Source organism: Colletotrichum lupini, chromosome 2 (genome assembly GCF_023278565.1).
Source record: "Colletotrichum lupini chromosome 2, complete sequence".
Lineage (NCBI taxonomy): Eukaryota > Fungi > Ascomycota > Sordariomycetes > Glomerellales > Glomerellaceae > Colletotrichum > Colletotrichum lupini.
This window is the reverse complement of record NC_064675.1, coordinates 7,185,519-7,213,232: the sequence shown is the minus strand read 5'-3', so window position 1 is coordinate 7,213,232 and position 27,714 is coordinate 7,185,519. Positions and strand designations below refer to the sequence as shown.

The 27,714-nt window shown below is 41.9% G+C and overlaps 9 protein-coding genes across 9 annotated transcripts; 3 read left to right on the top strand and 6 right to left on the bottom strand.

The window, feature by feature from the left end:
• Positions 1-174: 174 nt before the first annotated feature.
• CLUP02_04509 (uncharacterized protein) lies at positions 175-1,491 on the bottom strand (the record flags this gene model as incomplete). Its single annotated transcript, XM_049283521.1, has 4 exons — positions 175-608; positions 667-852; positions 907-1,354; positions 1,438-1,491. 4 exons carry the CDS (start codon positions 1,489-1,491, stop codon positions 175-177), a joined length of 1,122 nt encoding a protein of 373 aa, XP_049140664.1.
• Positions 1,492-2,474: 983 nt separating this feature from the next.
• On the top strand, positions 2,475-4,181 carry CLUP02_04508 (FAD binding domain-containing protein; the record flags this gene model as incomplete). The annotated part of the gene is made up of 3 exons (XM_049283520.1): positions 2,475-2,570; positions 2,666-3,022; positions 3,075-4,181. 3 exons carry the CDS (start codon positions 2,475-2,477, stop codon positions 4,179-4,181), a joined length of 1,560 nt encoding a protein of 519 aa, XP_049140663.1.
• Positions 4,182-13,056: 8,875 nt separating this feature from the next.
• Positions 13,057-13,224, bottom strand: CLUP02_04507 (uncharacterized protein; the record flags this gene model as incomplete). The annotated part of the gene is made up of 1 exon (XM_049283519.1): positions 13,057-13,224. One exon carries the CDS (start codon positions 13,222-13,224, stop codon positions 13,057-13,059), a length of 168 nt encoding a protein of 55 aa, XP_049140662.1.
• Positions 13,225-13,926: 702 nt separating this feature from the next.
• CLUP02_04506 (uncharacterized protein) lies at positions 13,927-15,031 on the top strand (the record flags this gene model as incomplete). The annotated part of the gene is made up of 4 exons (XM_049283518.1): positions 13,927-14,031; positions 14,096-14,322; positions 14,379-14,725; positions 14,784-15,031. The coding sequence occupies 4 exons, from the start codon at positions 13,927-13,929 to the stop codon at positions 15,029-15,031; spliced, it is 927 nt and encodes a 308-aa protein (XP_049140661.1).
• A 144-nt stretch (positions 15,032-15,175) lies between these two features.
• Positions 15,176-17,132, bottom strand: CLUP02_04505 (uncharacterized protein; the record flags this gene model as incomplete). The annotated part of the gene is made up of 4 exons (XM_049283517.1): positions 15,176-15,901; positions 15,975-16,127; positions 16,197-16,640; positions 16,701-17,132. 4 exons carry the CDS (start codon positions 17,130-17,132, stop codon positions 15,176-15,178), a joined length of 1,755 nt encoding a protein of 584 aa, XP_049140660.1.
• Positions 17,133-18,634: 1,502 nt separating this feature from the next.
• On the bottom strand, positions 18,635-20,271 carry CLUP02_04504 (thiol-specific monooxygenase; the record flags this gene model as incomplete). The annotated part of the gene is made up of 4 exons (XM_049283516.1): positions 18,635-19,006; positions 19,063-19,437; positions 19,492-20,080; positions 20,135-20,271. The coding sequence occupies 4 exons, from the start codon at positions 20,269-20,271 to the stop codon at positions 18,635-18,637; spliced, it is 1,473 nt and encodes a 490-aa protein (XP_049140659.1).
• Positions 20,272-20,899: 628 nt separating this feature from the next.
• On the bottom strand, positions 20,900-22,816 carry CLUP02_04503 (uncharacterized protein; the record flags this gene model as incomplete). The annotated part of the gene is made up of 1 exon (XM_049283515.1): positions 20,900-22,816. One exon carries the CDS (start codon positions 22,814-22,816, stop codon positions 20,900-20,902), a length of 1,917 nt encoding a protein of 638 aa, XP_049140658.1.
• Positions 22,817-23,541: 725 nt separating this feature from the next.
• Positions 23,542-25,255, bottom strand: CLUP02_04502 (maltose permease; the record flags this gene model as incomplete). The annotated part of the gene is made up of 4 exons (XM_049283514.1): positions 23,542-23,922; positions 23,990-24,233; positions 24,287-25,118; positions 25,186-25,255. 4 exons carry the CDS (start codon positions 25,253-25,255, stop codon positions 23,542-23,544), a joined length of 1,527 nt encoding a protein of 508 aa, XP_049140657.1.
• A 663-nt stretch (positions 25,256-25,918) lies between these two features.
• Positions 25,919-27,604, top strand: CLUP02_04501 (uncharacterized protein; the record flags this gene model as incomplete). Its single annotated transcript, XM_049283513.1, has 2 exons — positions 25,919-27,376; positions 27,437-27,604. 2 exons carry the CDS (start codon positions 25,919-25,921, stop codon positions 27,602-27,604), a joined length of 1,626 nt encoding a protein of 541 aa, XP_049140656.1.
• Between the last annotated feature and the right edge of the window lie 110 nt (positions 27,605-27,714).

The window sequence follows — 27,714 nt, the reverse complement described above, 5'->3', positions numbered from 1 at the left end:
CAAATAGACACATTCAGAAATAATTGAAAGCTTGAACCATTTCAGAAGGGTCTGGGTACCGGGTACCTTAACAAGTCTGGTCGGCTTCAGCATACAAGATGTACTATCCTGTTTTGATGCGGCAACCTTTGTGACATACACTCAAGGATAATAAAACAGAACTATACATCAAGGCTATGTGCTGCCTTTCCGGCGATCTATAGGCTTCATCTCGAACTCGCCTACGCTCTTTGAAATGTCTGTCTCTATGGAATCATTGTGATGTCCGGTTTGAGGTCGAGGTGTGTATTCAACGCTCACCTCAGTAGTCCATGTGATACCGCCTCTTCCACTAGCATTGCTTCCTTGCTGGCCCGAAACCAGTATGCTGCTGTCACTCGAAGCATCCTGATCTCTCGGCTCTGCTCTTGTCGCCGTCACAGTACTCCGATTATAAAATCTTCCGCTTGTATCCCCTGTCTTGACGTATGCTCCAGCTCCCGGCGAGGACTCTGTTCGTTTCCGGACTTGGCGGACGAAACCACGGAGAACTGGTATGGATGCTGAGATAATAGTGACGTTCGGTTCTGCCATAGACCATACCCAGTAGACTGCTTGGTTGTATAGATCTGGCAAAGTAATCGACGTTAGCGCATGCTAGTTTTCAAAACGATATGAACCACTTACAATCAGGAGATCTCACGTTGATCAGCATGTAGCCCTGGACAGCTTTCATAGCCCCTGTAACACCTGCTAGGATCCCCATACTTAAAGCCACGGCCACACTTATTCTCTCTGACTGTTTCATTTGTAGGTTGAAGATCATCTTCCATGGTAAAAGAGCAAGAGCAATGTCGCAAATCGCCGAGTATACTGCAGTAGACAGATCAGAAACGGATACCACTGCCAGACATGGTGATGACTCACATGCACTGAAGACAGTGAAAGCTACCGACTGGTCTAATCGCCAGCACCTATCCCCTCCGATATGTCCTAGGTCTGGTGCACCGCAGATAGCCTGCCATGTTGCGATGATATGTATCGCAAATTGCAGGTTCATCGTAATGATAACGCCCCATATGAGCTTTGCTTCCCAACCCCCGGGCATCAACCGCAACAGTGTGATTCCAAACGATGTCTTCGTCAGCCCTAGAGCGACAGATTGAAGGTTATGGTGCGTTCGGGCAATAGTGATCTTCAGCAGGTTTCCTCGAATAAGAAACACAGCCATCAACCAGGACACGTTTGCTGACGCTAGAAGCAAGAAGAACCATCCTGCAACGAGCACCCAGTCGTCTGTTTGGAGCCCGATTCCGGTATTTCGAAGCCGACTGTAGACTCGGAGGGCGAGGAAGACAGTCGATAGGAAGAGCATCTAAAGATCGAGAAGTTTGTCAGAATAGGTGTTCAACTCAAAGCAAGCTACCTCGGACCCTCAGTCTAGCAAATTTGACTTACCACCCATGTGGTTGCATGGACAAGCACCGAGAGATCGCTGTTGGCCCACGCCATGACCACAGCGAGCAGATGGAGATCTGAGCAGGTCGTTTAGACCACCGAGATTCTTTTAAAGCCCATCGTGAGTCCGAAGCGGAGGTCTGTCTCAGGAAGTCTGACCCAGATTTGGACCATGGTAGGAAGTTAAGTAGGCCAGGATGCCCGTCCGCAAGCTATTGCGCAGGCTCTCTAGAGTGCATGCGGAGTTGCTTACCAAGATCTACTCCCAGGACCTCATCCTGTAGACCGAGTCATATCGTGATGTTAATCTTGGCCGGGCATTGCGGAGCTATGAGCCGACCCTTGTAGGGTCTCTTGGCAAGGTCCGCATAGAAGCCATATCAAGCAAAGTCCGAGGAGGCATCCGTAATTGTATGCGCCGTTGCGGCGCAGCTCGGTCTGCTACGGTCTTCGACCAACGACAAACTGCAGTATTCATCCGCCTCCAGGGTCCTGGGTACCATTCCGCCTTGGCAGAAATTCGTAAAGACCTGAAATCATCCCGCTGCATACAAGCGACATTGCGTTTCATAATCGCTAAAGAGCCAATCGAGGATTTCTACGCTGTGCCGCATGTACGCCCCGAATAAAGATACCATTGACCAAAGAACTGAAGATGCGAGACCGAGCTGTTCCAGGGACTGGTGGATGATGAGTTGAGCTTATCCGGAACGATGGTCCAAAGACCTATTTTGTGATATCCTCCGTGCCGCGTATTGGTCCCGATGTCTGACTGGTGGCTTCGGTGGCTTCGATGCCAACGGCCTGCGGTGTTTCTGCACATACATATCGCAAAGCGGATTTCAGGCCTGGAGAATGGAGAGATTACTGACGAAGTAAGGCGGATGCATCCCTAACTGTTATTGGGCATGCTTCAAGTAAATAAAGACTCGCGGCCCGGCGTTCTTACCACAGAGAAGGCCGTAGTATTAGCACCAGACCACACTCTCTCTCACTTTCTTTGGGTGTTTTTCACCCGAGACATTCATTTGTCCCCCATGGTTCTCAAGAAGTATCTTGGCATAGCTGCCTTACTGGGCCTCTTCGACCAGGCCTTAGCTCAGCTAAACACCACATCATCTGGGTTCAAAGCTGTAAGTTCTCTTATTGACGGGGCATCTCTGCTCTCGGTTGCAACGGATCTGCAGCGCCTTGCTTTTGCATGTCGGACACTGATTGAACTTGAAAGTGCGATGCCCTCTTTGATGCCGGGCTTGGGGATATTCTCGTCTTTCCGACCGACATCGCCTACACTGAGAGTACCTCGACATACTATTCGTCAGAGAATCGTCGACTTCGACCCTACTGTATCGTTCAGCCGCGCTCGACCGAGCATGTTTCCTCCACCATCAAGGCTCTGGGTGGCGTGAGCGGTGCCGGGAACTGGGACGTAGCTATTCGCTCTGGTGGTCATAGTGATTACGACAACAACGCTGCTCACCGAGGTGTCACTATCGATCTCACATTTTTCAACTCTACTGAGCTTGTCAAGAGCAGGTGTTTCAATGGTACTGCTGATTGGATAGGCCGAAGCGTCCTGACCAAGGTAAGTAAGATTCTGTCATGATTTTGTAGAATGACGAGCTAATACCGGGAAGAATATCGCACAGATCCGCCCTGCTGCCCGTTGGGGAAATGTCATGACCTACCTCGAGCCATACAATTTAGGAGTTACAGGTGGACGATCTGGCCACGTCGGCGTTGGTGGCCTGCTCGTGTCTGGCGGCGCTTCCTACCACACGCAGCTTTATGGCTTTTCATGCGACAATGTAGTCGGCTATGAGGTCGTCCTCGCCGATGGATCGATAATCGAGGCTAATACAGAGGAGAACGCAGATCTCTTCAAGGCTTTGAAGGGAGGCGGAAGCAACTTGGGTATTGTCACTCGTTTCGACCTCAGAACCTTCACCGTACCCCCTACTGGCGCCTATGGTGGCCTACTCTTTGCGTCCTGGAGCGACTTGAATGTCGTGATTGACCAGTTTGTCAGCTATGCCAGCTCAATCGGTTCCGGCAGTCCCGACCACGAATTTGTCGTCTATCGGTCCGACGCCGGCAACCTGGCCGTGATGGCCATGGCAGTCAGCACTGATGGCAACGAGAACTCGACGACATTTGCCCCTTTCAATGACATTACTCTGACAAGGGACGTGAGATCTAAGCAACCTCTCAGTAAGATTGCGGCGACCATTGCCGATACCGGTGGATCGCATTACATCCCTTTCTCTCTGTCCCTTCAAGCCACTGCGGAAATTATGAACAAAGCTGCCGAAGTCTTCGTGGCTTTGACACAAGAGTTCGATGCCACCAGTGTTCCAGTTTCCGTCAATTTTGTTTTCCAACCCCTCCCGAAGAACCTCGCCGCCGTCACGCCCGGTAACAACATACTAGGCTTCGACGAGAACCTACCCTCGGACTCAATTCTCTTTGAGGCTAGAGGCACCCTAGCAGCTACTGATGCAGAGTATGGAGGCGTTGTTGAGAGTATGATGGGTAGGGCTATCGAGGAACTCAGAGCATACTCAGCTTCATTTGAAGGCCACTCGACCTTTCTATACATGAACTATGCCAACCCAGAACAAGACGTCATTGGATCGTATGGTGCAGAGAATGTACAATTTTTGAAGGATGCGGCTGCGAAGTACGACCCGAATGGCTTTTTTCAGTATCGGGTTTCCGGGGGGTGGAAGGTCAGCCGGATATGAGCATCCGTCGACGAGGGGTTTATGCGGGGGTCTCGTTTCTTAGCTACTCTTGAATTAATGGGCGGAGTGAATGTAATCTGAGATTATGTCTCAAACTCGCACGCCTCGAAGAATACCCTTGCTCTTGTGTGAAGTGAATGTTGTCTTCAATGTATAAATGATGATGGTGAAGGAATAGTTCCCTCCTTTTGTGCGTGCAGCCAATCTTTTGCTGAAACATCGAATTTCACATGATTCTTACGTTGCAGATGCTCTCCACACATATGAAGGTCCTGGCCGCCTGAATACATGTAGCAATTCTCTCAATCTTGTGGTTGGCCTTTACATGACCAGACAAACCATTGTTCTCGCTGTGATATAATGGAAGATGAGAGACACAGTGTATAAAGGCACCTAGAACAGAATAAACGGCGTCTATTCGATGCCGGAACCCTTACTGATTCCCAAGAGCAGACCCCCTGACAGGAATACCTTTCAGTGTTCTGATTCCAGAAAAGAGTATGGCCGTGTACAACTGGCGGCCGTAGTTCCGACTGCAGTATTGATGTCGACCGATACAAGCACTGTTCGGACTCACGTTACTATGACTGACGAGCCCCAACTGGAAGTAAAGGCGACCGACGTACCCGAGAACGCTGCTGGTGTCGAGGAGAATTGTTGATGCCCAGCTTGCGTTGGCGGTTTATCCCTTAAGGTACTTGCTGAAAATGACACTACAGGCGCGAGGGGCGTGAGCAATCCACACTCCATGAAAATATTCCCTGGCCATAAAACAAGAATTCATGTCCTTTAGCAAGTAAGAGTCTGTCCAAATAGTAGAGAAAGCTTTGCTGCGAGACAAACGCATTCATAGACATATCTTGGTCGAGATTGCAAGTACAAGGTAGGTATGATAACGCCAGGAGGCGCACGCTTCTTGCAGTGCGGCTTCCAAAACAAGGAGTCAAGCAATGCCCCCACTTGAGCCGCCAGTTGTGACAATTACCAGAGTTACCTTAGAGCCCGTCTCTTGTTAAATCAAAGCACAATGAGAGCAAACGTAGGGGGCATTCATCAAAGACGCGCAAGGGCCAGCAAGGACCTAGGAGGTTAAAATCGTCCTCATTATTAGTAGGCTGTTTTTAATTTCGTCAGTGTCTTTGTCTGCTTGAGGCGGGCAGTGCGTTGTAATCTACTGTCACAGAAAGGAAAGACGGCAAAACTGCCGGCCATGATGATGCTGCCAACAGCAGTTTAAACGCGATGCCCATGTTTGTTACTGTCACGTAACAGGGATAGTAATCGCACCTCACAAAGTGCCCGTCACGTGCTAAATCACGTATCTATCTTAGATATTATATATATAAACCTTTTCTTTTTATCTATTTCTATTTTAATAATTAAGCTACTTTTACTATACTTTATATACCTATTATTACGTATTATAATTTATAATAATTATAAGCTTAGCTCTTAGTTAAGACCTTATATTATAATAACGTACTTATTAATATAATTCTTACAATTTTTTTAAAATAATTAACTTATTTATATTTACTTTAGCTTAAGCTAAATTAATAAGCTATAATAATTAAATTAAATAGTTTAACGTACTTCGTATTATAAATAAGGGCGTCGGGGTTTAGAAATACGTTAACCTAAACGTTCTAAATTCTAATATATTCCTTAACCCCTTTATAACGCTTATTTTACCTTTAGAATTTAGATAATTAGTTATAACTTATAATAAAAAAGAACTATAAGCTTACTAAGCCCGTTATAAAGCGTTTAAAAATATTTAAAAAAACTAAGAAATCCTTTATTAATAGCTTTTAAATATAACTCTTAATACGAACCTTTTAACTTCTTTAAGTATAAGTAACCTATAGGACTAAGCCGGGTTTCTTTTTATAAAGCTAATTATACTACCTATTTTATATAAATAAATTTATCTTTATACCGTACTTATGAAAAGGATTTATATACTTAAAAATATTTAAAAATAATAAGAGCTTAATACTAAATATAAGTAACTTATAGCTTATAAACGTAGTATTATTAATATATATATTAAAGTCCTTATTTAGTAACTAGTAAAATTAGTTAACGCTATATTATATAAATATATATTTTAAAAAGCTATTAAGAATAGTACTAAGTTTAGTATATAGCGAATTATTAAATATTTAAAATAGGAACTTATACCCTCTGAACTAATAATAAGGAATATAGTTCGAGAGGAATATTAATAAGCCCTTAATAAAATAAGGATTAAAATTAACCCCTAACGTTAATATAAAGAGTAATAATCTACTTATTTCTAAGCTAAAACGTATAATATTTTAAAAATTAATAGAGAGATTATTATACTTAACTTTTTAATTATAATTAAGTTTAAACTTAACTTTATATAAAGCTAATATATATATAAAACCTTTAGCGAATTAATAACCTTTAGAACGTATATAAGGACCCTTAAGGAGATTACGTATATATTTAGCTTAGTAACTTAGAATATATATACTAAATAACTTTTAGGTTAAGGAGGGGCTTATTCTATTTTTATTAAACGCTCTAACTTAGTTAATAATATAAATAATAAAAATAACGCTATATACTTTTATAATTATATATATTTATAGCGCGCTATAATATATTAAAAATTAAAATAAGTATTTATAAGCTAAAACGCTAGTAAGTTATTAATATGAATACTAAGGAGCTATATAAAAGAAGTCCTTATTATTATTAAATTAAGTAAGTAGAAATTATTTTATAATAAGCTTAAAAAAGCTAGTTAGCTAAGGAACAATAAAACCCCTAAAAAACCTAGGTTTTTAAAAAGATCTTTTAACTAACTTATAATAAGCTTATTAATAAACTAAGATAAGGGCTACGTAATTATTATATTTATAAAGAGTTAGGACTTAGAAATAAACGTAATTTTTAGTACTTTTATAAGTAGCGCTTACCCCCTTTTTTAAAATATAATAATAAATAGCTATAGAATAATATATTTAATTAATAATAAGAGCCTATTTAAACCTAAGAGTTACTTATTATTAGGTAATAAAAACTATATTAAATTAGGAATTATTATATTACTTATTACTATACGTAGTACTTATATTATAAAGGGCGTTTTAAATAGACCTAAAGGAAAGGGAACTTACGATTTAAAGCTCTAGAACGTTACTTATATCGAGGGATTTTATATTAATATAATCTTAAAGACTTTATTAAATAAAAATATATTCTAGTATTATAGTTTAGATTATACTTTATAATAAGGAATACTTTATAAAAGTACTATTAAAAAGTAGCTTATTTAAAAGAATAATTTAATCTTTTTTAAATATAAGCTCTTCTAATCCTATCTTTTTTTTATAAACCTTAAGCGTATTTTATAAAGCCTAGTTAGTATTATATTATTAATTAGTTATAAAAAATTCTATTACTTATATTAACGTACTTATAAGAGGTCTAATAGCGCGCTCTTTTAATATTTTAAAATAAGTTATTTTAAACTTAATATTCTTTGTTAATTACTATATAAGACTCGAGGTATATATATTAAACTTTTATTATAAGTTAAGCATAAAATATATATATTATTTAATATTAAAATAGTAATCTTAAGAGGACTACCTTTAAAAAGAGCCTTATAGCTATAATATTATATATACTAAGATCTTTTTTATTTCGAACTATCTCTTAGTAAATAATAATATATACTTATAGCTTTTAATAAATATAATAAATAGCTTAGGGGGTTCTTTTTAAAAACTAAAATAAAAAAGAAAGTACTTTTTATATTATAAAGCCTTGAGGTAGCGATTCGTTATTAAAAAGGGACTTTAATTTACTTTTTTAAAAATAATAATAAGACCGCTTTTTTAATTATAAACGTTAAATACGTATATAAAACGTAGTATAATAAGCTAAGAATCGGAATAGAACTTTTACCTCTATATATAAAAGAACCCGTAGGTAATACTAAAAAAGTAAGTTAACTCGTAATTACTAAAGTTTATAAAATATGCTTTTTTATAAACCTTTTTATAAATTTATAGAACGAAATAGTATTAATAATAATCTTTATTTATAATATTACTTTATAAGAGGTTAATAAAAAAGATTTACTTATTATAATAGAAATTAATTAGTAAAAGTAGTATTAATATTAGTAATAAACGGGTTATTAAGTATAAGATTTTAAACTAGTTACTCTGTATTTTAGTAACTTCTATATATATAGTTATTAAGTATACCCTTTTTATAAAGATTATAAGAGGAGTATATATTAAAAAAAGTTTAAAATACTTCTTTATAAGTATATAGGATACTTAGTTAGATATATATTAAAAATATATAACTTATATAAAGTCTAAGTACCTATATTTAAGTAAGTATTTATTATAAAAAATATTAGGTTTAATAAAGAAGTTTTTTATAATCTTATATACGAGGAGTAAGTTATCGTAAGTAAGTAAATGAATTTAATAATTTAAGAGATATAAGAACTCTTTAATATTAATAATAAGTTAGTTCGAGTACTTAGGGAAGTAAATTTAGATTTTAAAAATACTAATATTTAAAATAACTTTATAGTTAAGGATAGTATTATTATTAGATTTTTAATTATTTAGGACGCTAAGTAACTAATAAACGTACTCTAGGGTATAGTAAATAAAGCTAAAAAGGTTAATATAGTTTTATTATTATTATTAACCCCTAAAATAACCCTTTTATATAAGCTTAGGGGTAGGGGTAAAAAAGGGGATATAATAACTAAGTTATAAACGGCTCTACGTAGTTTATAGTCCTCTTTATAAATACTTATATATATTATAAAGGTTCTTAAGCTTTTAATTTTTGATAGCTCTTAGTAAAACGCTAGAGTACGTAATAAATAAGGTACTAATCGTAAGAAAGTAATTCTTAATACTAAAATTAACGTTAATAAGGAACCCTTATAATAAACCTCTATTATTATATAAGAACAGAGCTTATAAAAACTACTTTATTAAGTACTAAGTAAAGCTCCGTTAGGTCCTAGATATTTAAACCGGGCCCGTAAACTTTTATAATATTTCAATAGTAATATTTTTATAACGCTTTTATATTTAAATAAAAGAAATAGCGATTATTATAACCGTTTTTAAGACTACTTTTTCTCTATTTTTATACTTAATTAATGAAAAGCTATAGAAAAAAGTAGTATAAGATATATAATACTTTATTAAATAATAAAAAAAGTAGTTTATAGGACCTATTTAGAGCGCTCTAGAGGAGTTTAAAAACTACGACTTACTAAAATTAACTTTTAAAGCTTACTAAAGAAGTTTAATAATATTAAATATCTCTTATTATAATTATAAAAGCTATTTAAGGATATTATAAGTATAAAAATAAAAAAGCTAAGGAATATTAATATATAAAAAGAGGTCGACCGTAATCCTAAATAAGGGATCTTATTTTTATTAAAATAAGTATATATTTATAAATACGATATTAATAACGAGGTTAGTAAGGTAAAGGTATATATATATATAAAGGGGGATATATAACTACTTAACCCCTTATAAAATACGTATACTTCGATACTTACTATAAAGGCCTTTAGGCTTATAATAATAATAATTACCTAATTCGACCTTAAAATAAACTAATATAATATTATTAACGTATTCCTTAACGCGCTTTTTAAGAATAATAAGCTAGTAATTATTAAACTCCTAGAGGGATATAAGGTTATTAATAAAATAAGTAAGCTCTAATACGCTCTATATAGCCTCTAAAACTTACTAATTCTTTAGTTTTAAACTTTTACTTTTATATTTCGTAATATAAATATAATATATAGTTATAAAGAGATTTATATTTACTAAATTATAAATAAAGAAATAATATTAGTATTTTACGTTAATAACTTTATTATTCTATATTATTAAAATAACTAAAAGGTAGCTTAGGGGATCGTTAATAATATAAAAAAATATATTAACTTTAAAAAAAATAAACCGATTAATTACTTCTTTAGAGTACGGATTTTATAAAATTATATTATTTATAAAGTTTATTTTATTTATAACGTATATATTAAGCGAGTTACTAAGTGCTTTAACTTTATAGATTTATTATATTTAGCTACCCCTCTTTTTTAAAAAGAGTTTAAACTAAACGAGGGGTAAGTAATAAAAAAGGAAATAAAGAGTTATTAAGAGAAGGTTAGGAGTATATTTTATATAGCTATTATAATTAAACTAGACGTTACTTTTACTTATTTATAATTATTACGGTTCCTAACTAACCTAAGCGCAACTTATATTAAGATAATTAATTACTATATTTAATATTTCTATATAACGAGATATTTTATACTCTATTATAGTAGTATATTAAGTACGTAATTATTACTTTTAACTAGAAATATTAGCTTTATAAATAACGAGGTAATATAACGATTATCCTAGGGATATATAATATTCTTTTTTAATAATCTAATTTAATAAAAATTAATATACTAAGTAATAGTTATAACGTTAACTACTAAAACTAAGCTTTTTTATTTTAAAAAAACTATAAAAAAGACTATAGTTCTAAAGCGCCTTTTTAAAAATATTACCCTTAACTTAAAAAAAGTATAATTAGTTAATTACGATAATTAATAAACGATTCGACTCGTTATAAAGGAAAGAGAAAGAATAGCTACTTAACTTTACTATATTAATATATAAAATATATAATTAAAATAAGAGTATACTAAAAGTAGTTTTAAGGTTATTTATATATTAATAAAAAGTATATTAATAAATAGACTTATTAAAAACTTTTTATAAGCTAAGTTCGAACATTTTTATATGCTTCTTAACTTTTATAATATATAAAAAGCTATTATAAATAGCTAAAATAGTTAAAAATAATTAATTTAGGCTACGTTTAGAAGAACTTAATACTTAAAAGTAAATAATAAACAGAACTTAGAGTATAGCCTAGAGGCTTAAAATAAATAAAATAAAAACTTCTTATAGCCTAAAGGCCTAAACTCCTAAAATAACCTTATTTTATAAAGTATATATATATAAAAATAAGACCTAGGCTTATACTTACTATTTAAACTCTTAGTTTATAAAGTACGTAATTATTAAAAATATAGCGTTATTAAAGAGGAGGGTTAGTATATACGCTAAGAAATACGTCTTACGTATTTTAAAATTTATAAAACTAAGAGTAGTAGGGGTAGCGGGGGGTATAAGAACTAAAACGACTATTAAGTTAATAATTTAAAGTATAGAAATAAGTAATATAATAAGAGGTTAGTTATAAATAATTATAATAAATATAAAAAAGGACTAGGGGTACGTATTAAAAAAGTCCTTTATATAAAAGCTAATATAGTTCTTATATATCTTCTAATTATTATATATTTAGCGGATAATATTATAGAGCTTAGTAATATTTTATTAAAATTATGGTTAAAAATGCGCTTTTTAAAAAAAAAAAAGGATAATATACTTATAAAAGAGGGAGCGCTATTTATAATAACCTTAATAAGGACCTAGGTTATTAATTATAAAATAATTAATATATTAATATACCCTTTAGCTAAATAGTTATTAAAGTAGTACGTATATTAGCTATTACTTTTTATAAAATAACGACTATTATCTTTAAAATTAGTATATTAAAAGGCTATTTTAAAATAAAATAAGTATTAGATCTCCCGTTCCTTAAGAGCCTCTTTTTTAAGCTTTTCAAGAACTAAGTATACGTTAATAAGGCCTAAAATAATAAAAAGAATTATACTTATTACGAGGAGTACTTTAACTTTTTAACGTTCTTTTTTATTTCTTATTACTTTTTTAAAAAGAGCTAATTTTATATTTTTTAAACCCTAAAATAATATTAAATATAAATTTTTAAAATAATAAGTATATAATATACTTTTTTAAAGGGCTTATTATTTAAATTAGTTTTATTTTTATTTTTAAACTCCGAGGGGGGAATAAGTAAAAGCCTATTAAAGCTCTTATTATTATTATTTATTTTATTATTACTCTTATTATAATTACTAAAAAGAGCCTCGAATTTAATAAAGTCCTTAGCGTTTTAATTAATAATTTTAATATTTTTTTAATTAAGGAGGGAGAGCTTAGTAACCGGGCCTTAATAAGTAAATAAGAAGTTATAAAAGGGAGTAACGATTTAAAAAAGCTTATTAATATTATTATTTATTTAAACTCTTAATAAATTATATAATATATATATTAAAAGTATTATAAAAATTATATAAAACTTATTATTATTTCTAAATATATTAAATATTTATATTTAGAATAAAATTAATAAACGATTTAATAGTATAGGTATATATATAGTAAACGGGGGTACTTATAATAACTACGAGAGGTTAAAAAAAAGAAAAGAAATAATAACTAAGTAATACTATAAGAATTTAAATATACGTAAAGTAGCTAAGTAGCCTCGCCCTTAGTAATTTATATACTAAAAGTAATAAAATATACGCTATTTTAAGTTAGGATTTTATTTATTTTAAATAAAGGGATATATTTATAATAAACGTAGTTTAAAAAATACGTATCCCTTATACTTATTTTTCCTTTATTTATATTTAACTAAATTAGGCCTTTATAAGGGTATTTAAAGATTCTATTTTAAGTATAATAGCTCCCTAGCGGTAGTAATTAGGGGGTATATTACGTAATAAGGATAGTAATTATACTTTATAAAGTACTTATTACGTACTAAATCACGTATCTATTTTAAATATCGTATATATAGACCTTTTCCTTTTATCTATTTCTACTTTAATAATTAAGCCACTTTTACTATACTCCGTATGCCCATTGCTGCGTGCCATAACTCGTGACAGTTACATGCAACTATGATTCCTACTGAGATGCAAACCAGGTAGGTAATAACCAGGTAAATGCAGAAGGCCAAGCCAAGCTGAGAAGGCGTGTACCCTCGAAGGTGTTGCTAGGAGAAGTAGGACTAAAAGAACTACGGCTATGTGTTGCAGACCGATAAATAAAACCATTGCGCAGAATACCGCAAACACCACGCCGCTTCCTTCAACACCGCCCTCCAGGCATCTTGATTCCTCGCTGTTTTGACTCCTGTGTTGGTAATAGATATCGTCGGCTTGGTGTTGCTTTTGGCACCGGCACCTTGACGGCGTGCGACATTACTACCATTCGTATTCTCGTCGCACGTCGCAGTTCGGCGAGGGATGCTAGAACTTTCGAAAGAACGCCCAGGAACATGATCTACGAGTAAGGGATCAAAGACGTTGGGGTCTAAGGAACTTATTTCCCGCCCGCTGCCGCGCAGATCCACATCAAAGTATCATGGCTCGCGCCGTATTTCCCCGCACTTTTCCCTATTAGGAACATGTTCCAACTTCCGAGCCCATCGAGGTGCATTCGCCATCATTTCTCCAATAGTGATCCTGGGCAGAACCTAGTCGATTCTTGCATAACACGCAGCTTTCTGCCATTCCGTGGTTGATCTCTAAGGCTAGCCAGGCAAGCTCAAGATTATGCTTTCCTCTACTCTGTAAAGAAAAGACTGGATTTGAAAGCAACAAGAGGCTAGCGACCAAGTCGTGAAGAGCACTATAAAACTATCAGTTCCAACTCAAGCTACTTAGTATTTCTCATTACAATCAGCTCAGTTAAAAGTTGTCCGCTTCACCCTAACAATTTGATCATCTACGAATAGCATCGAATTATAGATCACCATGGCTATTATTGCTGTTGCAGGCGGCACGGGGGCGGTAGGCAAGACTATCGTCGAGGGCATCGTTGCTCACGGCGGCCACAAAGTCTTCGTTCTCTCAAGAACGGTCAGTGTTTACGGGATCATCTATTCCGTATCATCACGGTATTTACTGACACTCGATTGTACAGAGCCGAGAACCAAAGGATGGGGTACAATTTCTCGCTGTTGATTATCAGGACGTGGAAGGAATCAGCAAGATCTTGCAAGAGAACCAAATTGGCACCGTCATTTCCGCTATGGGTGTTGTCACGCCGCAGACCAACCAGGCTCAAATTAACCTGGTCAAAGCATCGAACACGTCCAGCTCGACGCGCCGCTTCATCGTCAGTGCCTATGACATGCTACACACCAGGGAGTATGGCCATGCCTCTCTGTCAACCTAATGACATGTAGATGCTAACAATGACCTAGCCAAATTTCGCATTATCCTCTCGCTCAATACGCTTTTGAGGCAATTGAAGAGCTCGATAAGACAAATATCGAGTATACTCGAGTTGTGAACGGCTTCTTCTTGGATTATTTTGGCATGCCACACTACAAGACGCATCTCCACCCATGGGTCAACTTCGTCAACTTGGAGAAGAAGTGGGCTGTCATTCCTGGTGACGGCTCAGCCAGGGCCAATTTTATCACAACGCAGGATATGGCGAAGTACATTGCTCGCCTGGTAGGTCTTGAGAAGTGGTCCAAAGTGAGCAGCATTGTAGCCCAGAACCACTCGATATCTGAGATACTCGAATTGGCAGAGAAGACACGAGGTGAGGTATTGAGGTCTGCCTGATTCCCGAATTCGTACTGACAGAAACTTGCACACAGGTCCCGGATTCAGGGTTGCTTATGATGACTTGGAGAAGCTCAAGTCAGGGAAGATTTCCTTCATTAAGGACTTCCCTGATTTCGAGCTCAGTCGCGAAGAGTCGGAGGCCCTGTTTGCAAAGGTTCACTATTATGCTGGCATCGGGAAGTTTCTTGTTCCTACCGAAGACACTTTGAACTCTAAGTTCCCAGACATTGTTCCGACAACGGCTGCTCAAGTCTTTGAGGAGTCATGGAAAGGTAAATGAGACAGTGGCGTGCAGTGAGTGGTGAAGCTTGGTGTCAGTAATCGAGGGAGAGAGCAAGTTGTCTAGTTTGTTGAGCAGTTCTCCCCTGAAATCAATCGATATATACGTTTCGCCCGACCTTCAGTAGGGTACGCATCAACTTGATCAACTCTTTTCCACCAGTCCTGGCATATTACCCACGTTGTCCTCACACAACCTCCTGTATTCTCTTGCAGACCTCCATCGCATACTGAGCTCATCCAAGAAAGTTGTTAAACTCAGTACGTCAGATTGGCTACTATCTCCATCCTCTGAGAGCCGGTGGAGGTTGGAGGATGCATTATACACCCCATCAAGTATGAACGGCGATATGATACCTAAATTCCCGATGGGATCATTACCGTCGAATAATTGGTTGTAGAGTGCTTTCGAAATGTTTCGTATGTCCAGACTCGCCTGCCAGACAAGTCTTGCTGAGCATTTCTCTATCTTCTCCATTTCACGACTCTCTGATTTGTCACCGTGATGGGGCTTCAGTAGGTATGTGCCGTCTGGGGTAACCTTTGCTCGCAAGGTGAGCTTTTTAACGCAGAGGAACAGAGCCGAGCGAGCGGCGAAGCGAGGTCCGATCAGTCGAAGAGTGAGGTCGGTGCCGGTCAAAGATTTTGACTCCTGGTCGACAGTATCGATCCAATTCAGAATTTTCCTTGAATGGCTGATGATATCGTCAATATGAATCTGATCGAGTGTGCCCTCAATGCGAGATAGTATAAGTGCGCTGTCAATCAGGAGGGCGGCTTCGCAGAGTCGTGAGAACCCGGAGTGTTCTGCAGAGACTACTGGCTGCCAGTCGTACTCATGGTCCCCGACTACATCATAGTCGAGGGATTCCTGTTGCGAATTGATCATGAGCAAACGAAATACAGCACTATTCATGGCCAAGTGCTCGTAAGCAAGTACTAACCCAACTGTCGTCATGCATCGGGAGTTTAATGTGTTCCTGAGCTCTTGATATTGCACATGGACTCTTGCTTCCGACAGACATAAGTCTATCAAGGATAAAGACGGCCCACCATGATCTCCTTCTTTCTTCCTCGTCCGTTTCGAACCATTGTATCTGTCCAGTTAATGCCAGTTTCACCATGAATAAACGCTGTGAGACCGTCAAAGAATCCGAAATACTTACAGGCTTTCTCAGCGCAACGGTGTCTACTGACCCATGGAAAACCGTTTCTCTTGTTGCCCAGGATACGCCCACAAGCTCAATGTACCGAGTGCATAATCCAATACTCATCCAGGCAGCAGGGTAGACCGCGTGGCAATATTCGTAAAGTGTGACAAGGATCATTGCCTGAAGAACTGGCAGGGACACAACCCCTCTAGCTACGAGCGTGTCCAAAAGTCCTTTGGTCTGTTTATACAAGTAGCTGCAAGTGTTGTCGTCGGGGTCGGATGGCATGAGTCTCATTGCCAGAGCAAGCGCGACTATATCCGGCTCACAATTTTCAGAGAATGGAGCTGCCAATCGCTTCTTGGCGGATATGAACCGAAACCAGATGTGAATGGTCTTGAAATACTCGTCGCAGGAGTTTTTGACCTTGTCGCTTTCATTGACGAGCGATAGGATAGCCTTTCAGTTATCCATGATATTAGATATTCAACCATGTGTGAACTAAGCTGTGAGCCTTACCTCAGGTATTGAGAAATTTGGTCGGTACAGTTCTTCAAGCAACGCCTCAGTATGGAATCGATCGCCGTCGAGAAAAGCCGAAGCTGGAAAGGCACCCTTGATATGTACAGGTAGGGACTGTGTCTCCCTACGCAGGGCGCGTAGCGAAGGTCGACTATTCTGATCATCAATGATATGCATTTCATCCGATGGCGTCAGCATAAGCACTTCGTCCTGTTCGTTGGGAATATGGCGGCGGTTGAAAATTTGTTTCTCAATCGCATCTACTCGAGCTTGTAGAGCGGCGAAGTCCACTGCACTAGGTGGGCGATCGGACTCATGTTGTGAGCCATGAAGTCGACGAAGTTGATGGGGGCGATCATCGCTAGGAACCTCATCGTCGCGCCGCCTTTTGTCGCCCGTTCTGACGATTGTCTTGCTCTCGAGCGGCATAGCGAAATGACTACAAGATGTAGTGCAATTGACGTCGCGCTATGGGATGGTGATGTAGTTGCTCCGGAGAAAGGGAGGAACTACAGGGTAAATAACCGGCACCCCGTGGCTGTGGCGTCAAAGGGAACAGGCGATTGTGCACCAGCCACGGCCGACCTGGGGTGTCTCGAGAACTGTGGCTTGACAATATCGGACTCAAAGTGTGTTCGCATTGAGTTCTTTTCCTCTCTCATTTCCTCCGTCTTGGAAATTCTCAAAAATCCGATAAGATTCTTCCGAAAATACTTGGACACGGACAAATCATAAAGGTGAAGAGGACTTTAGGTTAGTAGGGAAAAAAGGGGTCGTAAATTGCCTGATTAGGATAAAATGTGAAGCACTTGATTATGGCCCTCAATCGTGTGGATCAACAAAGGTGAACACGTTTTGACCAGACACAAGCAAAGGTGAAGTTCATCACAAACACAAAGAAAATCACGACACTGGCTAGCCATTTCGCTCATCTGCATTTCACCTTGAAAAGTCTTATGAAAGCTAGCCCCTTACTTGTCCGGGTCAACTTCTTTTCTTCCTCTTGTACAAACAAAACATCAATCTTACCAAAAGTCCATCACTATACACAAGCAAAAGTTTGCGCATTGCACACGCAACTTTCGCATTACAAGCCACCTTGACCGTCATTGTCACAGTTACCAACCAGTTCAACGTGAAGTAGGTAAGGCGCAAAACACACGGAGACCTTCGTTCTTGTATGCTAATTATGTCACCCAGTTACTCCTAAACTCCCTCCATAATGTGTCAAAACATGTATTACACGTTCAATTGCGGCCATCGTATCGGACACGTTGCCGTTCTTCGCTGCGACAAATGTGTCATATCTGGTTTCGACTGCTAGTATCGCGAGACCTGTGAGGATGAGAAGCTACCTGGTGGAGCGGGCTTATGTCGCGACTGTAGACTAGCTCCTCCCGTCGAGAGCGCGCCTGCGCGAAGCGAAGGCGAAACATCTAGAGGATTCTGGAAGAAGACAGGGCAGATGCTCGCTGCTACGGTTGGAGCGATCAAGCCCTCGAGGAAGTAAGAGTTGTTTGATAGTTGCGACATGGAATTTGACTGCTTGGCTCTCTGAAGGAAAGCCGATAATGGCCGCAAACTTCTTTTCTGAGTTTTCACAGCGGGACATTTTCATAGCTACGAGTTGGTTTAGATCGTGACGAGAACCAAGGGGGGATCATTGTAGCTCTCTCGACTTATCATTGTGATTCCAATACAACAATCACCAAAAGCTTTCGCGCAATAAAGTGATAATTATCTAAGACTGAAAAGTGCGTCGTGCTACAGACGGAAGCGCAAGATAGATCTGCGGCTTGGACGCGTTCCGAAGTACCGAATTTTATCCAGTTTTGCGCGACACGAACACTGCAATTTGCAGTAACCCGCTTGCCGTCACGACGGGACGCAGCGACGCTAGAACTTGTATCGCCGATGCGTGACTTGTGAATCTACAGCCTCGATCTGATGGGCTGTTCATTGAGCTCATCCTCTGCTTTCTTTCTGGAGTCTTCCCAAAAGTTGGCTTTCGCGGAACCCATAGTCGCCCAAATGTCTAACAACTTGTCGTCGAAAGGTGGCAAGACGCGACCTGTGGTTCCCGGCGCGGGGTCTCCTGCCACCGACCTGAAGTACTCAAATACCTCTTTATAGAATGGTGCGATGGTGTAGTAGTCCTTGCCTCCACCAAACTCTGCGACACGGTCTTTCTCCCACTGCTTCTGTTCCTTCTTTGATGGTAAGGGGTTGCCCCTGCCTGCCAGAAGACGAGATACCGCGACTGCTTGCCATTCGAAAAGGCGGAAAGTGAAGCCACCTCCACACTGCACCGTGCCTGTTAGCATCATCGTCACATACCAAACAGGGGCTAGTAACTTACCATGCCTAAGAAAGCGAGGGTCGGATCTTCGACATCCCAAGTGTGGAAGTAGACTCCCGACAACCTCCGGTCAACTTGACGTATGCGTTCTTGTACCTCCGGCAAGAAAGGGAAGCTGAAGGTGAAACCAGTCCCGAAAACCACATAGTCTACGCCTTCGACTACGGTTTCATCCTCGAAGGTTATTGCACCGGTATCTGGGTCGAATTTGATGATCTGCTTCTGAACAGAAATATGGGGGTGTGTAAAAGGGGCCCAGCCAAAGTGAGGCAGAGGCTCTCCACGAAGTGAAGCATAAACCGGGTGTTGGGCAACTGGCAGGACTTCGTGGAGGATCTCGTGCGACGATACCGAACCTCCCACGACAATAACTTTCTATGCGTACGATAAGCGTCGGACTTCTATTGGGTGGTCGTAGTATCGACTTACCTTTCCCTTATACTTATCGGAATTCCTAAAGTGCTTGCTGTGCACAATACGGCCCGGAAACCTTTCGTCATATTCCGTGATTCCCTCGATACTCGGAAGCCAGGGTACGTTGTAGTGCCCAGTTGCTACAATGAGGGCATCAAATCTCTCCTGCCACCAGTAGTCTTTTCCAGGGTGCTCTTTCCTCAGTGTAAGAACCCATTCGTCACCCTCTTTGGCTGCAAGTTCCACGGTGGTACTCAATTCGAGAAGTTCTTGGTGCCCATTACGGACAAAGATGTTCTCAACCCACTCCCGGATCTGTTCCCGGCCGCGAAAGGGAGCGTCATCGCCATATTTCTCTCGGATCCGTTCAGTCAGAGTTTCTGGAAAGGGTTCAGTGGTAAAGCTCATAATCTCTGGGGTTATGTTGGTGTGTAGATGCTCGTGCTGAGCGGTATCCGAGAATCGGACCTGGTGGCTGTTGATAGCCTCTGACTTGGGTGTCTGGGCTGGGAGTTGAGATGGGATTGGAACGGGAGCATCGGCCTTTCCATCTAAGAGTGCTTTGAGAGATGGGATATTAGGAGGCAAGTGTGGGGTGTAGATCCTATGGCAAGAGTTAGAAGTCTTGCAGAGTTGAAGAGATAAGTGTTCAGCTTACCAGGTTCCCCCTGGGATGGGCCGTCGATCAAAGACTCGGACTGTGTCGAAAGCTTGTTCCTCGACCAAGGCATCTGTAGCAATTGCGCCTGAGGGCCCAGCGCCGATTACGGCCACTCTCTTAATCTTACCAGCCATATTGATTCGTTTCGTGGTATAGCTCAATGCGGAATCTAGGAATAACGATGAAATCGTACTAAGTGGCTTCTTGATTGTTCAAGTTACAATTCCCAGCAACTCCTGCGCTTCCGAGGCTCATATGAGACATTGGCATCCTACAAAAGTTGACTCTTCACTCGGGTTTCGTTGATTTGGTGCCAATTTATTGAGTTTCCGCGCGTTAAACAATGGCGCCACGGAATGGATGGCATTGCGTCTTGTTGGAAGTCGAGCACGCAACCCGACTTGATGTGGGTCAAAGGATGCATCTTGACCACACCAAGAGCGAATTGATATCAGTCTTTAGCAAGTGCGTATCGGAAGGAAGCCGACTGCAGGTCCGACGCTCCATATTGCTTGTTCATCGGTAAGCCCCCGGTTCGCGGCAGAATTTCGCGGCTTTCTAACTACAAAGCACTAGTTCACACCGATATCGTCATTGTCTAATCGAATGCGGTACCCATCATATCACTAAAGGCATCATACGATTACAGACTCAGTTGGCTCTACAATATCTATTTCAGTACAATGCGATACCACGGCCTCACCATAATTGATCAGTGCTAAGGAACGAAGGAGGAAATTCATTCTGATTGCTTTGCTCATACTACTCGGTGCCGGCTTCCGCGATCTCCGTCTTGATGAGAAGTAAGCCCTTGCTGGGCATGCCGTCCTTGTCAAGCAGCCTGACGAAGCGGTATCCAAGTCTCAACCTATCCAAGCGGACGCATGCCCACGCTGTCATAACATCCGGCCCGACGACATCGTTCATGACGACGAATGAGAGGAAAGCCAGCTGCGGTACAACGCCCTCGACGTTCAGGAACTCGATGACCTCTCCGCCAAAATCCGGGCTGGTGCCAGTACTCTTGCTCGTTTGGCCACTGTAGCCAATCTGTGTGACTTGCTCCCCGTCCACATCTTCACGCACCATGGCGGATAGCGCATCTGGCTCGGTATGCAACCCAACCTTGACGTAAGGGATGAACTTTGTCGGATCATCATGTGGGTTGAGCAGAGGAAGATTCTGAGCCGCCAGCACTGTAACAGCGACTCTGTTCAATTTCTTGCTCTCGATGTTGGATCCCACATCTTCGTCGTCTGACTCGCCCGTAGGATCGCGCCGATAACCATGAGGCTTAAGGACGTACCCATCCGAACCCGCAAACATGCCCTCGTTGAGAATCATGCCCACATCCCAGGACTGCCAGTTCAGCGCGACAACCTGTACGCCCGCTCGCCAAAAGATAACAGGATCAAAGTTGGACGAGTCAACCCGCATGCCGTGTGGGTAGGTCCTCATGAGGAAGTCTCTGTTATGAGAGAATAAGGCCTTTGGCATCCTTCTCTGAATAGCAAATGCCGTCTTTTCCGAAAGGGAAAAGATGTGGTTCGGCATCGATGCTTCGGCTTGCTCAAGAGACTTGAAGGTAATACCGCGCGTGTAGATGCCCAAACGGCTGAGGCGAGAGATGACTTTGGGTGGCTTGACCTTCACGGCCTTCTTCTCACCTCCTTCTGTCGTTGTGACATCAAGGACGCTGCTGCTGTCGTCGTCTAAGCCTACATTGATGCTTTCGGCACCGTCTTTATCCTTCGGGACGTATTTAACCTTGACAAGGATCTTTCTGCGCAGCTGTTCGGGCGACGCTAAAGAAGCCGGCTCTAACTCGGGCTCAGGGAGGAGGAACTCTCTCCAAGTCTCCTCCATGATATCGACCATGGCGGCCTGCTGTAGTGGAGTGCAGTGCACCTCCAAGCTGACAATGAGTGGCAGATCCGACGTGACGAAGGCGTATTCCTTGACGACTTGACAAACTTCGCGGAAAAGAATCTCCTTGGTGAGAGTGAAGCCATGAAGAACCCGTGGCTCCGCCCCAATAATGTCCGAAAGCCTATCATCGGCAGTCCTGCCTTCTGGGTCCACAGGGTCAAACTTGTTCATGATCCAACGGCCGACCTTGATGCCTAATTTGTCCCTCCGACTAAGCTTGGTTGGTGCGTTGTTTGTGCCGTTCTCGTTTTCTCCATCGGGGTTGAACCCGGGCTTGTATCGCTCCTCGCCATCCCAGACATCAATTTCGATACAGCGACATCCACGGAGGAGGACATCCCTGTAAGCGTCGGCGCTGGAGTCGCTTGATAGCTGGTTTCCAGTGAGGTAAGTGTTGTGACTCGAGCTGATGAAATAGCTACTCAGTGGCCACGACAGGTCCTGAGGAGCCGCTATTTCGAGAACGTTGCCGCATGGCGAGGTGATATATTTGATCAGCTCGAAGAGATCCAGCTCGTCTTTGTCGATGAGGTAACCCGCTAGACCATTGGGATCCTCGACTTGCACGTGCTGCATGAAGATACTAATCTGGTCTCGAGTCCATGTGTTCTTTGTGGTGGCATATTTGTTGAAGAGTTGTGAGAGGTGGCCCAGAAGAGATTCGTCTAGCTTCTCTTGAATGCCTTTGCGTTCGCCGCTTGGATGGCCACCACCAGCGCGGTGTTGCTGGAGTGGAAATTCAGTCGACATAATATTGTCACAACCGCAGGGAGAACAGTACAAAGAGTATGTTGGTTTTCGAATCGGTAGTGATTAGAAGGTAACGACTATGAGTTCGTTTTAAAGCGTTGGACTGGCCATCAAAGAGAATGTATTTCTTCATAATTCTGGCTGCCTCTTTCGTCGCGTTATGTAATTGGTCTGGAGATATTGCCCAAAATGGCATATATAAGAGGAGCTCCTTCCCGGTGGGAGGTTTCCCAGGCGGGGCGTAGGTGGAAATAAGGTCTCTACGGTTAAAGGATTAGTGAACTTACTTGTACGCACCGTCGGCCTGGCCGAAGGCTGTTCTTAGCTGTGTGGAACCTCTATGTTTGGGTATGGAAGAGGCCAAGGCTTGCAAAGTGGACACGGCTATCACGGCAACGCACCGACTGGGCTCAGCCTCAAGTAGGTAGGAGACAGGATATGAGCGAAAGGCTGGGGTGATAACTTCTTTAAGCAACCGGCGACCGTTACGGGTTCCGGGTATCACGGACCCCGAGTACGGCATCGAGCCCCACTTCGTCGATAGAAGATATCTGTAAAGACTTTGGTCTCGAAACGTAGAGATAGTTCATTGCAGGGGGTCATGTGTGATGACTTTTTCCAGATATGGCAAGAACTGCAGTAATGCTCATTAATACTCGGTGCTATTGTAGACCCTGCCCATAGCAGGCAGGACAATGTCATCGGCACTTGTGTGTATCAATTTGTCAATCCTTCAGGACCACCGCAACCTTCTCCCCATCATCAACCTCGACAGTCTCAATCTCAAAACGATAGTTCTTAAATTCTCGAGTTGGCAGTCGCTTCTGGAACATGTTCTCCAGCTCCAAGTAACTGCGGCCCTTCATCTCTGGGAAGCAAAAGTAGAGATAGATAGAACATAGCAGCGACGGTCCGAAGAAGACGAATGCAACCTTACCCCCGAGATTGGCGTTGCTGGGGTTGATCAAAAACGGCATGAGCTGCGTGACAAGACAGGCGGCCGCCGTATTGCTCATCACGTTGATAGAGTAGGTCTTTTGACGAAGGCGAGGGGATGCAGTTTCGCCACCGACAGCGTACCCAACAGCACCAATTGATAGTTGGAACTAAACGTTGATTATCAGCGGCGAAAGGAAAAGAATGACGAATAATCCCCGCTTTGACTTGACTTACTATGAATCCCCAAAGAGCCATAAGTGCAACCATGGCAGTAAGAGCGCTTTGGTTATTCTTCGGAACACCCAAGCCACCAATCACTAGCAGCAGAGCCGTCATAGCAATAGTTCCCCAGACTATCAGTGGTCTGCGACCAACTCGTTCAACTAAGAACCACGAGCAGATATTGCCAAGCAGCTGAATACTGTAACAAACCTGAGCAATACCGATAGGATTTCCCACCCCTGCAATAGTAAAGAAGCTATGAGATCATGCTGTTAGTAAACAAATAACTCCCGGATGGTCTAGACTTACTATGATAGGTATCCCACAACCAGCTGAGCACCAGCAAATTGCTGTGTCAAATACACCATGCAAACGATTGTAGTTCTGCGCAAATTGGTACCTCGAAAACAGTCCAAGTATGAGGCGCCACCTTGGCTCAACGCCCTCTGCTTTTCGAGCGTAGCTTCCATCATTGCCAAACTCTCTTCCACGTTGTGTCTTGGGCCGTTGAATTTGCGTAGCGATTTTCCAGCTTCCTCGCGTCTGCCCTTCATTAGAAGCCACGACGGCGACTCTGGCAGTAAAATTCCTCCAAGTACCAGCATTAAGAACGGAGGCACCAGCTGGGCGAGCACAGGCAACCTCCAGCCCCAGTCGCTCTTGATGAAAGACCCGCCGTAGCCGACCAGAGCGCAAGACCATTGTCCAATGACGATCATGGTGTTGATGAGAATAAGGCATACTCCCCGCAGAGAGTCTGGTGCAATCTCAGCGACATAGACGGGTCCCAGAGCGTGGCCCAGTCCGTAGCCGACGGTGCTGATGAGCTTGCCGCCAAAGAGCGTCAAGATCGAGTTCGAGAAGCCTTGTACGATAATCCCAGCAATGCAAAGAACGCAGCCACATATGACCACCATGCGGCGGCCGATAATGTCCGAGATGAACCCAGTGCAATATGCGGCTAGCACAATACCGACAGTAGTTGAGGCATTGAGGATTTGCTGATCTTGGGTCGGAACCTCCTTGATGCCGGAGGTCGTGGTCGTCCCGAAGCGGTCGAGGAAGGCAGGGATTGCAAGTATGTTGCCAACTAGTGCAAGCTCGTATCCGAAGTTGATGGGTAGAATGAAGATTAGGAGGCCTGTTAACGGAACGCGGTCAGACTCGATTTCTGCTGACCAAGTTGGTCAGTCGTAGGCAATGCTTACACCAAGCCAAGACTCTCTTGTTCTTGGACAGCTCAGCAAAGCCTGCGGGCTTCTCTGAAACTCCTGCCATTTTGCTATGTTCAATTCGTCTTCAAGTCGCAAAAGGTGCTAACAAGTTCCTCGAGAGAAAGTCTGAGATATCAGAAGAGTCTTGAGACCCGCGTGAATAAGCAATGTCTTCCCTGAGTTGCCCTGGGGTTAACGAGAAAGACACTGAAGCCATCAGGAAAAGCCTCGATTACTTATAGGTCCAGTATTCAGTCAGAACCACTCTTCGATCCGGGGTTACTCCTGTGCCCAGATGGCGGACACCAAAACCACATGTTTCCCCGTGGGTTACGCCACCTGAGAGTTTCTTACTCCACAACACAATGCTACCCCCGCAGACCCATCGTCTGGAATGGCTGTGAATGGTCAAGCTAATTCGCCGCGGCGGATTATTTAGTGTTGGTCTCTGCCCACATCCTGGTCACGGAACGCATTGGTCTAGCAACTCTTCCCTTTCCCACACTTTACTCGACACATCGGAGAATTGCCAAAGACGACTCTGCGAAGCGCTTGGATTTCTGTACCCGACAGCTTAGTTCAATGACGAAACGATCCTGCGATGGATGTAGGCGGCGGAAGGTCAAGGTAGGGCAAACCAGACTCAAGTGCAACTTGCCGACCATCGCAGGCTAAATGCGACGTCTTACAGTGCGATGCGCAGAGCCCGCAATGCTCAAATTGTCTAATGTCATCCATGACTTGCGAATACACCGTCCCAGCGAAGAAACGGGGGCCACCATTTCGAGCTCAAAGATCGGATCAGACCACAGCTCAAACGAAATACAACCGGCCGAGTGGCAAAGAGTCTATTTCAGGAAATTCTCAAGTTATAGACTCCTTTGTTGCCAGTCTATCAAACGACAATCAACCTCTCAATAGCCCTACCCAACAGAGGAATTCCGCTCATGCTCCATTCGACGCAGCCATTGGCGAACTTCTCTCAGCTCTGGGGAAAGCTCTGCCATATGTCCCACTAGAAGACGTCCTATCTTCCTGCATTGATCTTTACATGCAGTGGGAGTTCCCGACCAGCCCCATCATTTGCGAACCAATAGTTCGGCAAATGATGCATGCTGTGGTTCCAATTCTCCGGAGGGAAATTTCGCTAACCAGCGACCCGGCAACGAGCCACTCCAACCCAGACATTCCAACCATCCGGGCCTTTGCGCTCCTTACGGCCCTCTGCGCAGTGGTCTCCTCTACTCTGCCAGTCGAGATATTTCCCGGTGGCGCAGCACTCGCGATGCCGTTCCTCAGAACGTCGCGAGAGGCTCTTCGACTGTATCAAGACTATGACATTGAGCACCCAGAGTCGAGCTCAATCGTCATCCGTTACTTCCACTCCAATGCCTTACATGCCCTCGGAAAGACCAGTGTGTCGTGGCATGCGATGGGAGAGGCACTACGACTCGTGCAGGAGATGCGATTGTATGACGAGGAATCTTTTCGAAACCTCGAGTGGCCCGAGGCTCAGTTGAGAAGAAACACCTTTTGGCATCTCTACATTGGGGACAAGTCCGCCTCAATTCTGAACAAAGTCCCCATCTCGCTTCATCAGATCTGTTTCGACACTCCCATCACTACTATATTCGAGGAAACTGAGGATTACAAACTCATTCAGGCTAGCCCGGAACCCGACACTGCAGATTTTGAGCACCGTTTGCGTCTGGGTTTCAACTTGTGCTTCCAACTTTGGTATACGGCTTCTGAAATGCTCGTCGACTTGAACTTCCTATCACGACTACATGGTAAAACTGGATCGCTGCGCTCGGTCACCTCGAACGATGCATCAGACTTGGAGAAATCTACCATGCAATTATACTTCGACTTCACCAGTATTCTCCGCAACTGTCCACCCTGGGTTCGTGATCCCAAAATTGCAGTCTCGGGAACACCCAGCGAGGCTACGGCTCAGTTTCGAATCAGGGCAATGTCAATTCAGAAAGCCAACTTATTTGTCACCTTTCATACACTGCGACTAGTCCTTGTCAATCGCTTCTTCGAACGCGGCTTCATCGAGATTCTAGGGCTAACAGACGATCCAGTGATGCTTGCCATGCGCAAAGTCGAGATAGCGAGCGATCTCTTGGAGGCAGTGTCAGACATCCCCTTTGAAGCCTTGCAAGCCAACGGAGAACCTTGTGTAAGGACAGCTCTCCTGAGACTCAAGTTAGGGAAGACTAAACGGCTGACTCTTGAACAGGTTGAAAAGCTTCGACAAGTCGGTGTGGCTCTGCTCGAAATCATGCACAATGTTAACAACGAGGCCATATCCACTCGTGCTGGATCCCTCTTTAGCACGCTGTTGGACATTCTAGCCCGGCTAAATTCAAGAATATCAGACGAGCTCAACAATGATCGCGAGTCATGATATGGGAAGGGCGTTCGTCGGCAATTCGGATCGGGGCGATGGTGTGGTTTGCAATTCCCCGCGGCGAATTGGCCCACTTCTCCATGTCGGGCCCAGATCCCCAGACGCTG